The 16,934-nt window shown below is 44.8% G+C and overlaps 1 protein-coding gene across 1 annotated transcript; it reads left to right on the forward strand.

The window, feature by feature from the left end:
* The first annotated feature begins 5,105 nt into the window (after positions 1–5,105).
* On the forward strand, positions 5,106–16,165 carry LOC135370124 (group 3 secretory phospholipase A2-like). Its single transcript, XM_064603812.1, has 5 exons — positions 5,106–5,415; positions 8,848–9,023; positions 9,819–9,978; positions 10,901–11,047; positions 15,126–16,165. Exons 1-5 carry the CDS (start codon positions 5,171–5,173, stop codon positions 15,214–15,216), a joined length of 819 nt encoding a protein of 272 aa, XP_064459882.1. The 5' UTR covers positions 5,106–5,170; the 3' UTR covers positions 15,217–16,165.
* Positions 16,166–16,934: the final 769 nt, after the last annotated feature.

A 16,934-nucleotide genomic window follows, 5' to 3' on the forward strand; every position in this document is an offset into this window, starting at 1 on the left:
CCTACCAAAGTTATGTTACTCAAGTCTTCGCTCACTTTACATCCCTGCAAAATATTTTGGCTCTACGTGACGCGAAAGCTAGAGAAAATTTAGTTTTATTTTTGAGAACTATGACGTCGTGCTAGGCTCCGAAGGAGCGCACGGCTCTCATCTGGCAACGTTGTTGCCCTTCGCGTCTTCCGGGGGGCTCACTTTTTGCACTCCGCTAGCGGAGCCCCGCGTGATATATATCATCCGACCGCTCCGACCATAGAGAAAACACAAAGGAGGGAGAATACATCTCTCCAATTTTCCCCTCTTTCGATCAGCCTCACATGACTTCTCCACCGCGTGGCCCTCCCCGGACGCCGACGTCGTTGCTAGGGGACGAGTGCCCTCTTCAGAACATGACATCATTGCAATTTGTGAGCTTGTGATGACGTCCCCAGCTTCTCGCGTCATCGAAACTTGTGGAGGCTCAGCAGATCTTCAAAAATTGACAGAAATGCACAGCGTTCGTAAACAGGATTGAAATTTCGCGTATAGAATCCTTGAGTCGCCATGTTTTCGTGGACTAAATAAAATAAACGCTGTTTTCCGAGTCCGGAGTGGCACTTTAGTAACTGTTGCAGATACGCAAGAGCGAGCTTCCTATGCGCCTCCTGGTCCTAACTTTATTTTCCTCCTATAGTATAACTGTAAACGTGTACCGAAGAAGACATAATATACACAGAGTAAACGCAATTGACAAAGTAATATCTCAACAGTAAGCACATATTACAACATTTTTAAAAATAATGTTGTTTATGCACGAAGTTCACAATTTCTACAATGAGCTATAGATGATATAAATATTTACGTGAACAACGGAGCTTCTGCGTAGAAAACAGAACGTCCGAATCTATATAGAGCAGTAAACACATTTAACGTCTGCGTTAAATTATAGTCGCACTATTGCGGTAGTCATCATTAAAATTATGCAGGCATGGGACCATAAAACGATTGAACGAAAAAAGGAGGTTAAAATGTACATGATTCGTTGGATGTGATAAGTGTCCACACAATATATTTAAAAATGTGTTTGGGTATGTTTTCAGTGAATGTTAATACTTGTGCAAGAAAAAAACAAACTGATCACAGCAGAAAAGACTCAGCGGACAGACCTCAGAAAGAGACAACACATACCGCAGACAGAAATGCACAACAGAATCGTTAAATCACAGCAGAAAGTATATTCTGTCCTTTGAGTGGAACCTGCAGGCAAAATATAATTAAATTACGGTTCCAGCCACACACACATGAAAGTATTTAGGCAGAGTGATCAATTACTCTGAAAGTAATTAATTCTGATAATTTAATTACTCGCATTTAATTACTTCACGGCTCTGCACGGCCATATTAGCAAAGTTTTCCTTGGCACTGCTTTCGTTCATCGCTGCTTTATTTAGCCTGAACGGCGAATGTATGCGCGCCCAGAGGCTCATCAATTTTCCGAGGAGAGACACCGAAAGCGACACCGCCCGCAGCGGTCGACTTTCGGGTAACCGTTTTTACTAGACTGGCCCATATTTCGGCAGTGACCTCCATCCGGCTTTGCAATGGCCGACTTTTTCTCCTCGCCGTCCACGGGGAGAGGGGTATACCCAGTCCCGTAATGTCTAATTATACTAAGTTGGGCCGATATTGCGTGCGAGCGCCTTCCAAGCGTCGTAGGATTAGGAAAAATAGAGAGCGAGAAAACAAAACAAGAAAGTGTTGTTGTTGTTGTTAGCTGAAATCGACTGAGCCGACTGCGACGTTTCGTGTGTGCACGAAAACTGACATGAAGTGTGTAATGAGTTAAGTCTTTAATACTGTCATTCGTGCCGCATTTATACGGAGATATTTAATGGCCTTCGTTTGAATTACATTTTCCGCGTAATGGGAATTATGGGATCGCCACAACTCGTTCGCCCATGAAATGCGTATACCCTCGCTCCCATTGTATAAGCGTACGAGCAATTTACAACGTCCATACACTCTTAAAAATGAACTTCACCGCATAGCATGCTCCTAGCCAACCATCAACTCGAATGATACCGCCATGAGCCCTGATTTGTTCAAAGCGGTAGGCGTACGCCTTTTTTGTGACACTTATGCTGTTCATAATTGTCATAAAAATGGCGTACGCCCCCATTTTTGAGCAAATCAGGACAGATAGCGATATCATTCGAGATGATAGTTGGCTAGGAGCGTGCTATGCGGTGAAGTTCATTTTTAAGAGTGATAAAGCCACCGTGTACTGCGCACTGCGCAGTTATTTTATAGATTACACGAAAGCAAGCATTACTTTTTGGCAAAATGCCTGGCATTGTTAACACTGCTTTTTTGCATGTGTGCTTTTGGCGTGGACTGCAACCTGACACGCAAGATGACAACAATTTTACGACCTATAGTACAGATAATCGATTATGAAATGAAGCAATTTTTCTCATTTTATGGGATATTGTGGGTATTTAAAGTACACTCTTAAAAATGAACTTCACCGCATAGCACACTCCTAGCCAACCATTATCTCGAATGATATCGTTATCTGCCCTGATTTGCTGAAAACACGGGGCGTACGCCTTTTCTGTGACAATTATGAACAGCATAAGTGTCACAGAAATGGCGTACGCCCCCCGTTTTCAACAAATCAGGGCAGATAACGATATCATTCGAGATAATGGTTGGCTAGGAGCGTGCTATGAGGTGAAGTTCATTTTTAAGAGTGTACGCATAATATTGAGATTGGAAACCCCTCACAACTGAGACAATAGAAATATTGATTGAAGATTTTTTTTGAATAATATTTGCATAATATTCGCTGTTATTAACATGACTCTGTGAAATGCATTTATTATTCTTTGTTATCATTTTTGAGAGAAGCCTTCAACCGAGATCTCTCCCCTCTGGCTCCTCTTTATGTTTATTATATTAACACCGTAACAACCTGAATAAACTTGGATTTGATTTGGATTTGATTTGAAGAACCCGTAAGAGATTGAAAGTGCCGTGTTCTCAATCTCTTTGAACACGTTTACGCTCTTCGAGTACCGCGATCTCTCATGGGAAACTCGCATCGGCATCATTGCGTCTAATAGCATTCCAATATGACGTGTAGCACGAGTATCGTAAGAAATGGCATTCGAGACCCGACTGACATTACCAGCTAATGTCATTTCTTCTGCCCGTGCGGCACCTGGGGGCGAAAGACATATCGTTTCATTCATAATGATTTCATTTGGAAAACCCTGCATAGAAAGCACGAGTCTCTTTTTCTTTTCTTTTTTTTTTCTTCTTCTTCTTCTCTTCATGTTTTATTTTTCTTTGCTTTTTTTTTCTTCTCTTTTCAATGATATAGCAAGTCAACCTTGGGTTTGACTGACCTGTCCTCTACATTTTTCCTTAAAGAAACATACCAACGAAACATATTTCCTGTACATTTTTCCTCAACGAAACACATATTCCCGCCTTTTTTGCTTTTCTTTTTCTTTTCGTTTTTGCAGTGTTGACTACGCTGTGACTCGTCTTCTACACAGGCAGAGTTGTACGTAGTCTGGAATGGAACCACTTTGGACTATTTTAAATGTAATGTTAATTTTTTCTCTCCAACTATTGAGCAAAATTTTGGGACATTATGTTTCCCCGAGTTTGTGACAAGCAAGCAGTAGAAATATAGCCACTAAAATTAATCGAAGGAGCTATTGATCCCCTTTTCTCCCTTGCTCCAGTTTGTTTTGTACCTACTGCGTTATCGAAGCGATGCCCTCTCCGAGCTTACAAATATTATTAATTTATCCAAAAACAAAGAAGGAAAGAAGGCTGGCAACCACGTGATGAACGTGCCTTTAAAACTGCTTTCTTCCTATTATCATTGCTTCCTGTATATTCATAAAGCTTTTCTTCGCTTCTTTTTTCGCTCAAATACACTAAGGTTCGGATATGATACAGAATCGGAAGGTAGGGAGGTCCACCGTGACTCATCTCCCCATTTTCTTCTTCTATCTATCTATCATCATCATCCACTCCTCTATCCGTGTATTCACACGAGCGACATCCACACGGAAGATTCTAGCGGAAGAAAAAGCGAAAACACTGTTCACAGAGCCCAAGTTCCGTGCCGTGTTATGTTGAGCATTCACACGACCGTGCGGAATATCGGGAGTGGCGTACTGCACACTTAGCAGACGACACCGTCGGCGTCCTTTCCTGTCGTCTGCTACGGAATATCTTGTGGCTGTGTCGCAGTGTACGTGAAGACAACGGCGTTGAGCGCTCGCGCTCACCTGACGGCAGAAAGCTATGACGTTTTTCGCATCTTCCGCTGTAGTATTCTGTGGAATGTCGTTAGTGTGAATATACGGTAAGGTAAGTGAAAAAAAAAAAAAAAAGAAGAAGAAGAATATTTAAATATGTCAACACGTGACTTTAATGGGGGGAATACACCTATTAGAACAAAGGGGAAAATGGGAGGAAAGGTCAGCCAAACGGTGACTTTAATGGTCTAATACACTTCTCATGATTTAGCCTGTTTTGTTTTTATGTATTTGTACCCGGGCAAAATGTCTATTGAAATCTACTTCGTAATGTCATCTGGGATGAAGCATTTGCAGAAAATAGACACGCGACCATTGGCTGAAAGCGAAAGGAAATTTACGCGATACAGACTCATTCCGCGTTGTCCAGTCCTCGCGTCTTTGATTTCACCGATGAGAGCAGGAACGTGAGCATCGGTGGCGCATAGGGCGGTGCATCGAATCAACCAAAGCACGCTCTACCCATCAACTCACATCACAGTTGACTAGACATCACGTCTGCACAACCTTGACGTCAAGTACTACCACTGTCGAGCTTTCCGGAATGTCTTCTGCGTTAGTCAAGGCCTCCCGCACTATACCTTCACACTGTAGAAGGAAGGCAATGGGAAAGGCCGTACTAAAACAACTCCAGCAAGCGTACATTAACTAGCGTCTCCCTACTGTCCGACCGCGAATTTACGCATCAGCATCACCCATAGGACGCGTGGGTGCAACTACAGAAACCACCGGCAGAGAGCGCTTGGTGAAGCGTCTTTGTCGTCTGCTAGAAAGAAAGCGCGGCGCGCGGCCGTCGCGAAGGAGATACTCGCCCCACTATCCTCATTTGTCAGCCGAGGGGGGAGGATGAAGTCATGCAAGCGACTGCCAGTCGCGTGCTCGCTGGCATGCTTCTCGGCATGATGCCGCCGAGGCTTCTGGCGCTCGCCTTGGCTTCGCTATGGCTGATGAAGACGAGCAGTGGTTCATCGCTAGTACCTCCTCCCGCCGTTGGACCGAGCGTTCGGAAAGTGATGTACTATGATGGGAAAACGCTGGCTCGAGTGGAATATGCTCCCGACGGCGTGACGTTACAGACTTGCCGGCTTTTCGAGTTAGAGTGAGTGTGCCTCTTTTTACGATGCCATTTTTCTTATCTCAGTGCAAATTACAGGTGCCAATTTACTATGAATTATCTTTGTAACAAATAGATTATCCCGTAAAGTACCTCGCGTTTTATATGCAACTTCTGCAGTAAATTTGCAAAAAAAAACGCTCAAAACAGAACTTCACCGCACAACATGCCCCGCTGATTTGTTGAAAACTGGAGGCGTACGCCCTTTTGTGACACTTTCTGTTATGATATTTCTCACACAAAAATATACGATCCCCCACCCCCGCTTGTCAAAAATCAAGAGTGATAACAGTACGCTTCAGCGTGTTATCTAGTGAAGTTATGTTTTTAGTGCGTACGATCATATTTATCCAAAGAGGGTATACACTCTAAAAACAGAACTTCACTGCATAGCACGCTGTGCGGCAACCACTGCCACGCATGACAATATTATCGCTCCTGACTCGAAGAGAGAAGGGGGCGTACGCCCTTTTATGGCAGTTATCAGATATCGAAATTGTTACAAAAAGTCGTACACCCCTCTCTCTTCGAATCAGAAGCGATCAGTGATTTACCCGGACCCACCACACACCTTCCAAAACCTGAAATTTTGTGTGATTGCTCAATATTTTGTCAAAATCATGTAAATACGCCCCCCCCCCCCCTCAAGGACGAAATCCTGGGTATGCCACTGGAAGCGATCCTATCATTCCTGGCAATGGCTGGCGCACAACGTGCCATGCGGTGAAGTTATGTTTTCAGAACCCTGTCCTGCCCCTTGCCTCCGTCCTTTGCGCTCCTGCACACTCTATAGATGTAGAGCTTCATCTTCAGAGATGGGTAGAAATCCAGCGAACCGGTAGAGAAGTACGAAGACAGTCTTCAGAGAGAACGTTGTCATTCGGAATGATGCTTGTCTAGGAGCGTGCTATGCGGTGAAGCTCCGTCTTTAGAGTGTATCATAGAAGGTAAACTAGGATCGTGCTATGCGGTGAAGTCCTGTTTTAAGGGTGTAGAGCCGGGTTTCTCTAGCTCTGACTTTACACTGCTGCGTAGTTGATTTTAGCTTCCGACTCGCATTGATCGCAAGTGATCGTTATTACAAAAGTGCAGCTGATTAGTAATATTGATCTGATTTCAGGAGAGGGCGGGGACTATATACGCCTCTGTGAAAATTAACAGATATATCTAAATTGCGTATAAAACAGCGTACGCGTCCCGTTTTCAACAGATCAAGAGCGCTGAGGATATCAATCTGAATTACGATTGTTTCAGGACGTGCTATGCCGTGAAGTCCCGTTTCTAGAGTGTACACTAAGGATTCCTTGGCTCCGATGTCGTCTGGTGGCCAAAGTTTCATTTTTCTCCGCTAAATTTTTATCCACACCTATTCGTAACCTTCTAGTTATTTCGAACTTGCCCCAAAGCACTCTCTCTTTTCTTCTTAGTTTTCTTTCTCTCTCGAACGGAAATCGCACAACAGTTTCCAGGACGATTATACCTGTACATCGCACGGTATACCGTTATATCGGATAGCACCGGTACATGGAAAGCGCATTGTCAGCTGATGCCCCAATTGTTCTCGCAGCGTCGGGAATGCGGGGCACAGGTCTCGCGACGAACACGTAGTAATTACGTAATCATACGCGTTACATATTACCAATCACGCTCACGTGCACGCACGAGAAACTGCAGATCATGGACCAAAAATCGCTGGGCTTTGCGCGAGAATATGTTACCTCGCAGTCGCTGCATACTGTAAGATCAAGGTTCAATAATAATTTTGACCCTGACCTTGACTGTAGACATCCTTCAAAGCTGACACGACCTTCCTCGGGTTTAAGCCACGCTTCTATATTCAGCAGTTTTTCACTTAGCCACGTGTTCCGCTCCTTCACTCCTTTTTGTGTGAAATGCCCGTTGTCTCGACCCCACAGCTGTCTGGCGAAGTAAAGAGTCCCTACTGGTACGTAGGCAATGGCATTTATGTCTGCTGGCAACGATAGAGAGGTCAGTACACACACAAAAAAAAGAAAAAAAACAGACCGGCCTCAGTGGTTGACATTCTTAAATTAGAAGCACGGGGCGCATACCCCTTTTTGTGAAATTAAAGGTACCATAAAGACGCAGACAGGCCGTATATGCTGATGGCGTATGTAGTCTAACAGCTTGTTTCTTGTAAACCCGGTGCAATAAGTACCGGGTTGCAGTAAGTGCACTTATTACAGAAAACGCTTTATATTTTTCATTCGCGAGGGCTTGGGGCGACGTCTGATGAGAAATAATCTCCAATTCGTCAAGCAACATTGATTTATGTTCCCTCCCGACTGGATTTGCTGCTCCCGATGGCTACGTAGACGGAGCCGGCACGTTTGGCAACAACTTTTGTTTTACATCCAGTGTTGTTCGCACGCAATTTGGTTTTGCCGTCGTACTTGACTATCAGTGCACAGTTGGTGACTACTTACACACAGTGTTGCCCGTAATTTTCTATTTCAATTTTCTAAAAAAAGACTGTGAGTGCAATTGGGACGAAAATTGGGACGTAACACTACTGAGGGCTCGGGCAAACGAAGAGATAAATCTTCTGAAATTGAGCCTCTACTGCTGCATGCATATAGGTGAACACTCACAACAGAGCTTCGCTGTATACGTAAAACACTCTGCGCCAGCAACTGAATCGCACAGCTATCGCCTCTGATTCGAGGAGATAGTGTGGCGTACGCCTTTTTGTGACATAATTAGCAAACATCCAAATTGTCACAAAAAGGCATACGCCTCCCATTTTTCAACAAACGGGGAAGAGAACGGTATCATTCTGTGTGGCTATAAACGTGTGGCGATATCATTATGTGCGACGAAGTTCTGTTTCTAGAATGTGCCACAAAAAGGCGTGTGGGACTCGTTTTTCAAGCAACCACGAAAGGGAGCGATGTCACGACCTGCGTTCCGCTATACGGCTCATGACTGAGACTTTGCGACAGAAAAAGAATCTTGAAATAACAACAACTAAAAAAAACGCCTTTGTAAACATATTGCGTCGTTAATACTCAAAATACAGTTTTTGGTATCGTAAAACAAAACCGTTTGTCGTCAACGTTTTCGACCCTTTTGCAGACGACACGGTCACGCGGATTCTCGTCGGCGGCGAGAGCAAACTAAATCAGCTTTGGAGCCCCGCGCTATTTTCGATAAATAGCGCGCGCCCCCCAAAACCCGAAACGCGGTTTGGGTACTGAGCGTGCACAGCGGCGACGGCGCTATTTCTTTGGGGCCCCCAAGCGTGCTTGGGTCCCTTATTTTAAAACTCTGTACTCTACACTCTTAAAACAGAACTTCGCCGCACATATATTACGTACGACCACTGCTACCATTACTGTATCGGGAACGCGGTAATGTCGCTACGTATGCGTCAATGTTGCAGCTTTCTCTCACCAGCGATGAAAAGGAAGCGGAACCCATCATCAAAGCGAACGGACTTCCCGTGCAACAGGTCAACTTCCACACCATGTTGAGCCTCATATCCCGCTGCAGAGACCTCAGGGATTGGACAGCCAGCACGAACAACACCACGCAGTGGAGTGCGTCGACAATTTGGAGCGGTATTATACCCGGTCAGTCGCATCACATTTTCTTCTTGTCCAGTGCACTCTGAAAACAGGTGGTGGTGGCAATGGAACTGCTTACCATAGTCAGTAGGCTGACAACGTCACGAGAAAACGTTCTCCACCTGAATATCCCTGTCAATTATCATTAATTTGTGGAACTTAGACACGCTCTTCACATTGGTGGGGTAAAAAAGTCACCTTTACTTGGCAAATTTCCGACTTAAGCTCGCAAAAATGCACATAATTTAGCTTACGTTACACGACATTCACATGAGGAGGTGGCAAAAACCCAGTAAGAACAAATGCGGTTGACCGCATGACTCTAGGTGGTGTAGTTTTTTTTAATTATAATTCAATGACACGTTTTCTGGGACATCCTGTATACGTATATACAACAACAAGTATTAGTGTATTACGCTGCATAAATGATTCTCAACTTCAAAGTGCAACAATACGATTCTAAGTTACAATAAGTAAGACAACAAGTACGTACTCTGTATTCTATAGCGAAATTATTTGCGATTTCATGGCTTTATAGCCTAACAATACGGAAGTGTCAACCGGCACCCCCTCTCCCACTCTCCCTACACCACCGGAGGGGCTCTGTTAGTATCACTCCCGATATGAGGAGACACCGGGGCGTGCGCCCCTCTGTGACCCTTATAACATCGAGGCCAAGTGTCCCAAAAAGACGTACGGCTCTGGCTCTCAACAAATCGGGAGAGAGAATGAGATTTTTTTTAAAACGAAGCTGGTGGTCTTGCAAGCGGAACGAGCGGTCTAATGAAAGAAATGGTGCAGGTACCAAGTGGTGCGGACTGGGTGACATAGCTTCCACCTACAACGACCTGGGAACTCAAGTGGAAGTGGATCTTTGCTGCCGCGCGCACGATCACTGTCCCGTCAAGCTGAAGGCGTTTCGAAGCGGATACGGCCTCGTCAATTTCTCCCTTTACACCAAGTATGTTTCGGTTAACCACCACTAATATTCCCTGTTCGCAAATCATACAGATTTCTGTTATGTGAAATCTGCGTATGCAGATACTGCATACGTATGATAGATGTATACTGTGGTATCGCGTGGTAGTTTACGCCACCGCAGAAGAGCGCTCTACTTTGCAACTCTGTTTCCCTTTCTCCCGCTGTCTGCAGCCATGTTCCCCAGCAGAGCAGTGACGTCATCTGTGGAGTGCACTGCTAGCCCACGCGCCCACAGCGCGCCCTAGTGGTGTACCCGAGACAATGGCTAATCGTTCTGTTCATCGGAGATAGCATGAAAGATAAAACGAGATCATATGAAATGTCCCTTCCCTTCCGTTGTAGTTCGGTTATCTTACAATCAATACATTCCTCTCCCTTCATGTGCATTCCTCTCCCTTCATGTGGTGCTTCAGCTCGATTAATTCCCTTGCGTCTCTTTTCAATCGTTACCATGTATTCCCGCGTACAACTTTATTGTGCGAGAGGTTCGGCGGAGGAGAGGGAAGAGGAGGAAAGCACGCGCCAAGAAGATAGTATTCCCGAAGAAATGCCAGTAGTCTCTGAACGACGCGGGAAGAAGCGGTGAAAGCGAAAGCGAACGATAGTCAAAGCGATGCTGCTAGCAGACGAGCAGCGAAAATATTCTGCGCCGATCGGACAAAATATTCCCCAGCTGCAGGACATACGCGAGAAGACATGACGTAATGCTCAGCAGGTCGCGTGCGCTGAACCACCTCTGACGTTCCCCACTCGCAGCTTCCCCGACACTTCGCCCGATAACGTCGCTAGTGCGCATGCTCGGTTAGTGGTACGAGCAGCGGAACATTTCTTGCCCCACCGCTGAAGTTCGCCGCAAAAGAAGAATCCCTCTCTCCTTGTTTTTGGCTTTTCTTTTCTTTCAGGTCTCACTGCGACTGTGATAAGGATTTCTACCAGTGCCTAAGGCGAGCCAAGAGCCACATAGCGGACGCTATCGGAAACGTCTACTTTAACGTCATCAGGGTACCCTGCATACGGAAGGTCCGCACTGCAGTTTGCTCAGAAGCACCGTAAGCAAATCATCCACTCTAAGGTGCAGTCCAAGACGAAAACAAACAAAAAGTTTTGCAAAATTTGTTCGTGTTTCTTTTCTTCTTTTTTTTAAATAAAACTTCAAAAACATCGAATTCGAAACCAACTGCCAGCTTCCGGTTGATACTGCCCTTCCCTGCTTCCGGTGACGTAATTGGCATTGCCGGCGAAATTACCAATCGCTCAGCTGACGGCGTCACCGGGCTGGTTCCGATCCGATACCACCGAAAGAATGAACGCAGATGTTTCAAGCGACTGTTCGGGAGCAGAGTGCGAGCCGGAAGGCCGCATTTTGTGACGGGCAGCCTGCCTTCATAACAGACTCCAGTGACGTCTGACCGCACACAGTGTTGCCCGCATTCAGCCGGGAGCTCTCAGCCGGCTGTAAAATCCGTTTAAATTCATTTTCTAGTGTTTCCGACTTTTTAAAGACGAACTATTTCGGTTAGATGTAGGAAGGGAGTTGCCTCAGGACAGAAGCCGCCGATATTTCGAACAGAGACTGTTCTTCTTCTGGGCTACCACCTGGGCTACCTTCTTCTACCCATCTATTTCGGTTAGATGTATTTCAGGAGCCCACGGTTCCTAACGCACCGTCGGTTCAACTGCATTTTTTTTGTCCGGACACCACCTTTAATAAAAGATAGAATAAGTACGCAATATTTGTACGTCACAATTTGAGTATGCGGATCGTTTTGAGGGCAGCTGAAAAAAAAATTAACTCCAGAATTTTCGAAGGAAAAAAAATGGAAGAAAACATGTATTTCCGTATGGCCGCTACAAAGTACCTGAAGATCTGGCTGATAATACAGGGCATCACACCTGCTAGGATGTTGATGCGTGAGATTACGGTAGATTAAATTTGCTACCACGAGAAAGTAAATTTATTTATTGTTTCTTATTTGTTATGTCATTTTTGTTTTACTTATTCTGTCTAAATCGTTTATCTCTCTCTTTCTCTTTTCACACACAATTACCTTTCTTCTCTGCACCATATGCGTAAATGTGCCTTCGTACACGAGTAGTCAAACTCTGCTACATAAGTTTGCGGATAAAAAAATGCTTCTTCTTATATACACACGTTTATTAGTTCCATGCCAAACGACCTTACACCACACAGAGATGAAGAGAGCGAAGATAGATAGATAGCCTTGTATAGAAAGCAATGACGTTTTAACACTCCGGTACTCAGACGAATCAATTTCGTAAATTAATTTCGAGTATACTTGCTGGGAATTCACGTAAATCCACAGTGGCTACCGCAGATGCGGCCGAACGTGGCCTTGAAATTTATTCTTAGTCCCACCGCGAGGAAAACGAAATGGGGTCAGATAAACCAATTGGAAAGCGACAGTGATGTCTGTTGTGGTTGTGACCTATAATCCTCCCTCTGCTCCGTTTATTGAACTCACATATATATCCTTTGCTCGTACGTGCACCTATAGCACCGAATGGGAATGGCTTTCTCAGGACAGGTTTTTCTCTGATCCTGACGTTGCGTGTCTTTTTCTTTTTTTTTTCTTCTTCTTTCTGTTCGTTCATATCACAAAATGTAGGATAGGCGAAAAAAAAAAGATAGAAGATTTGCGGTTTGCCTGCATATGCAGAATTTTTTGTAATTTTTGATTTTTTTTGTAATTCAATTCCTAACTTTGTAGTATAATGTGCACTTCCTCTATTTTCGGGTCTGGTGATATCCTACACTCTTAGAAATGAACTTCACCGCATAGCACTCTCCTAGCCAACCATCATCTCGAATGATACCATTATCTGCCGTGATTTGTTGAAAACCGTGGGTGTACGCCTTTTCGGTGACAATTATGAACCGCATAAGTGTCACAAAAAAAGGCGCGCGCCTCCCGTTTTCAACAAATCAGGGCAGATAACGGTATCATTTGAGATTATGGTTGGCTAGGAGCGTGCTATGCGGTGAAGTTCATTTTTAAGAGTGTAGGAATGCGATGCTCTGTATATCCTCACCCCCATTGTAAACAAACAAACAAAAAAACAAGTGCCTTTGAGCTATACTAACAACAGCAGCAACAACAACTACATGAATGACGATGGGATGAGGTTATTCACCGCAACAATTGCGGTACCATACCTCAGTGCATGTGGGTTAGCATATGAGTGGGATGAGGATGAAAAAGATGAGGCATATACACATGACACACGCAAATGAGGTATCACACACGCAGGTGCGTCGTAACTGATGGGGATAGCAGTTCACCCGGTCGGCAATAGGAGATGTGATGCCGTGAAGATCACATCTCCGCATTCATGCCAAGAAGCTCTGAGGTCAGAGGAGTTCAAGCAGGCCAGTAGACGTCAAGAACAGATAGAATGAGTGCAGGCATTGACGCTGCTGCACAGGGTTATAACAAGGACCCAAGGTCGCAGCAAGGCTTGTGTTTCGTAATCTCCATCTGGTTTTATCCGCTACTTCGTGTGTTATGCGAAGTTTGAGTCATGCCTGAGACTGGTAGCCCGTTGAATTTGATTACAACAACTTTTCGCTCTTCCACAACGGATATAGATATAGCGTCGCCACTTAGTCCATCTCGACCATTTAGACCAACGTCTGTCGAGAAATGAAACAAAAAGTGGAAGCGAGACAACGCCATTGACAGACAAGAAGAACCGAGATATATAAAAAAAGGGTTTCTCGTAACTGATTTAATTATGGAGGCGGACTCTCCTGAAAATCCAATATCGCGTTGGATAAAACCTCGCACTGTTCAGTTTTGTAAACCCTCTTGCATAGTGATTTTATAAAAATTAATAATTTTTGTATTTTACGGAGGGTTTACGGGAAGTATACGGACAAAGAGCTACGAAACCGTAGCTTTGATGAGGCCTGATCCCACCCCCTTCACATGCAGCGAAGCCATTGGCTCAGTCACAACTCAATAATAATGAGACATGAAATGAACATGAAATTGAGTGAAAATGAAAGTATTGCTGTCAGTGTTAGCAACAAAAAAATATATCCCTAGTGAAAGTGTTGGTTTCCAGAAACAACTTAAAAATAGTACGAAGACATCTCCGGGTATAATGGTCTCTTGTGGTTTTCCTCACACATCCCACGCAGCAATAATGTCATTGTAACGTTTCTCTTATTCACGTAGAGAAAAGCTAGCCATTGCGTAGTTAATTGAACGTCATAAAGTGAGAGTTGCTCAACGCATTTGGAACCTGTTCGCACTGTGTGTAGCAGATATCTATATTTCTGTATCCGGAAAGTTCTTGATGCACGAATTCTTTCGAACTCTAGGTCAACTCCCTGCGCGAGGAGAGACCTCGGTCACTCCTGGCCAGGGGTGGATCCAGGGGGGGGGGGGGGGGCGTTCCCCCCCGAGACATACCTCTACCCCCCCCCATTCCGGCAGATTTTCCTGCCGCACGGCGAATTTTCCTGCTACACACTCTTAAAAATGAACTTCACCACATAGCATGCTCCTAGCCAACCATCACCCCGAATGACAACGTTCTCGCACTCTAAAAAGTGAACTTCACTGCATAGCACGCTCTGCGCCAACCATGGCCACGAATGATTGGGTTATCGCTTCTGATTCGAGGACAGAGAGAGGCGTACGCCTTTTTGTGTCAATTATCATATATCCAAATTGACACAAAAAGGCGTACGCCTCCCTCTCTCCTCGAATCAAAAGCGATAACCGTATCATTCGTGGCAATGGTTGGCGCAGAGCGTGCTATGCGGTGAAGTTCAGTTTTTAGAGTGCGCCCTAGATTTGTTGAAAACGGGAGGAGGAGCCTATTTTGTGCCGTGCATAATGGCACAAAATAGGCTCCTCCTCCCATTTTCAACAAATCAGCTGCGAGAACGTTGTCATTCGGGATGATGGTTGGCTAGGAGCGTGCTATGTGGTGAAGTTCATTTTTAAGAGTGCATGGCGACCCCCCCCCAGTCTTCTCTCTTTTTTTTTAGTCCCCCCCCCCCCCCCGAGGATCTTCCCTGGATCCGCCCCTGCTCCTGGCAGGAACTGTTGGTCAAATTCACCGGAGTAATAACTTGGATCCTTTTCTTTTGCGCAGTGGTCATCTTAGAAAAGAAGGCACGTGCGAAGCCTGGGCCTACGAAGAGAGCGGAATGCGCTTTGTGCCAACCGAACGCAAATACGACTGATTCCCAAACTGTCTTCACGTCATGAACAGGAAGAATCATGACCCGAGGGTCACCCTGTGGATCTCCTAGAGACGATCAGCGCCATCAGAAAGCAAAACCATCTCATCGTTAATTGTCTCCATGCTTCGTCATTCCATTTCCATAATGTACATACTTTTTGAATTTTTTACAACCGAATGAATTTATTTTTTTTCAGTATATCCGTAAGTATGACAGGCGCAGTAAACGACATGGAGAAAGAAGCACACACGCCAATTCGTGCGGTCATCCTATTGTCGATGACGTATACAGTCAAACTCCTTTATAGCGAACACCTTTTTAGCGAAAATACCACAACAGCAAATTTTTTTGCTGTCCCGCTGGAGCCCTATAGGTCCAATAATGGACATCCTTTTTAACGAAAATACCTATACTGCGATTTTTTTTTTTTTTTTTGCAGTCCCCTGAGTTCCGTTGTAAAGGAGTTTGACTGTATTATTTTGTCCTTTTTTGTTTGTTTTTTACGCTTGTTGGCAGCAATGTAACAAAAACTACAAAAAGCACTTTGCAAGCGTGGTGGCTGTCAACTGTCCCTTATATAGTACTCTCAGTCTCAGCCTTTCAGGTCATGTCGCCATCGTAGCAGAGAGTCGCTACCCTTTCTTGAGCTGACGACGAACGAACGCTTGAGCGATGAACAAGACGGTATCTAGTGGAAATCTCTCCACAGCCGCCATATTACACAGATTTTTTTCTTCTTCTGATAATCAGTCATCAATCAGCTATCAAAACTGTCACCTGCAACCAACCAAATATATATATATATATTCCATCTGCAACGCCGTTGGTTTCATACTAGTTTCGAAACCGTAACAGCTCCTGAGGTTATACAGACTGCTACAAACGGCAGCTACCAGATGTCTCCACATTACATTGTCGCCGCCTGTAATCTAATGCTGAAGAAATAAAAATTCAACTTTTGTGAAAGACAAACCAACCTTGAAGGATGAAGGGGCTTGTCACTGAATGGACCTCTACCCGAGAAACGTCATCATGACGTTGGTAGACAAACTGAAACCGGAACAAATCGGAAGGGGAGGGCTGGGTTCCACGAATGGACACATGTTCGCTGCCACCTATTGAAAGAAAAGTACGTAGTATCGAAGGTCGGGCGCAACCTTGTTCGCCCCCTAGCTTGGAGCGTAGTTCAACTCTACCAAATTGGTGGCGCTGTCTAACACTATGACGTCATTTGTTTACAAACAGGGAAAGGTCTATTCTTGTGCCTCCGGTTCCAAACAAGTCATTTTCTTTCTAAGGAACGCAAAAACTAAAACTACAACGGGTATTCGGTCACACTTCCTTGCTGAAATATTTTGCCACCAGGGAGGAGGGAACTATATAGATCCTCTCATCTGTTCGCGTGACGTTGCATGACGTTCAATCTGGGGTGGTCACGTGGAAGCGAAGATGACAGCCAACAGGTGGCCGCGCCTGGCCAGAATTATCCGACCTAGTCCTCTAGCGCGAAGGCACATTTAGACTACTATGGAAGCAGGTATATTCTGTACTCAAGACTCATTATTTCAGGGAGAATAGACCTCTACCTGAGAAACGTCATCATGACGTTGGTAGGCAGACTGAAACCGAAACAAATCGGAACAGGAGGGCTGGGTTCCACGAATTGGCACTTGTTCGCTGCCTCATACTGAAAGAAAAGTATAGGGCCGAAGGTAGCG

This window comes from Ornithodoros turicata, chromosome 10, assembly GCF_037126465.1.
Source record: "Ornithodoros turicata isolate Travis chromosome 10, ASM3712646v1, whole genome shotgun sequence".
Classification (NCBI taxonomy): Eukaryota; Metazoa; Arthropoda; class Arachnida; order Ixodida; family Argasidae; genus Ornithodoros; species Ornithodoros turicata.

Excerpts from the sequence above, each read along its gene's own strand:
- LOC135370124 (XM_064603812.1), top strand. The coding sequence starts at position 5,171 with ATGCAAGCGACTGCCAGTCGCGTGCTCGCTGGCATGCTTCTCGGCATG. Across the intron at positions 5,416-8,847 it reads TGCCGGCTTTTCGAGTTAGA|CGATGAAAAGGAAGCGGAAC; the intron begins GTGAGTGTGCCT and ends TTCTCTCACCAG. Across the intron at positions 9,024-9,818 it reads TTGGAGCGGTATTATACCCG|GTACCAAGTGGTGCGGACTG; the intron begins GTCAGTCGCATC and ends GAAATGGTGCAG.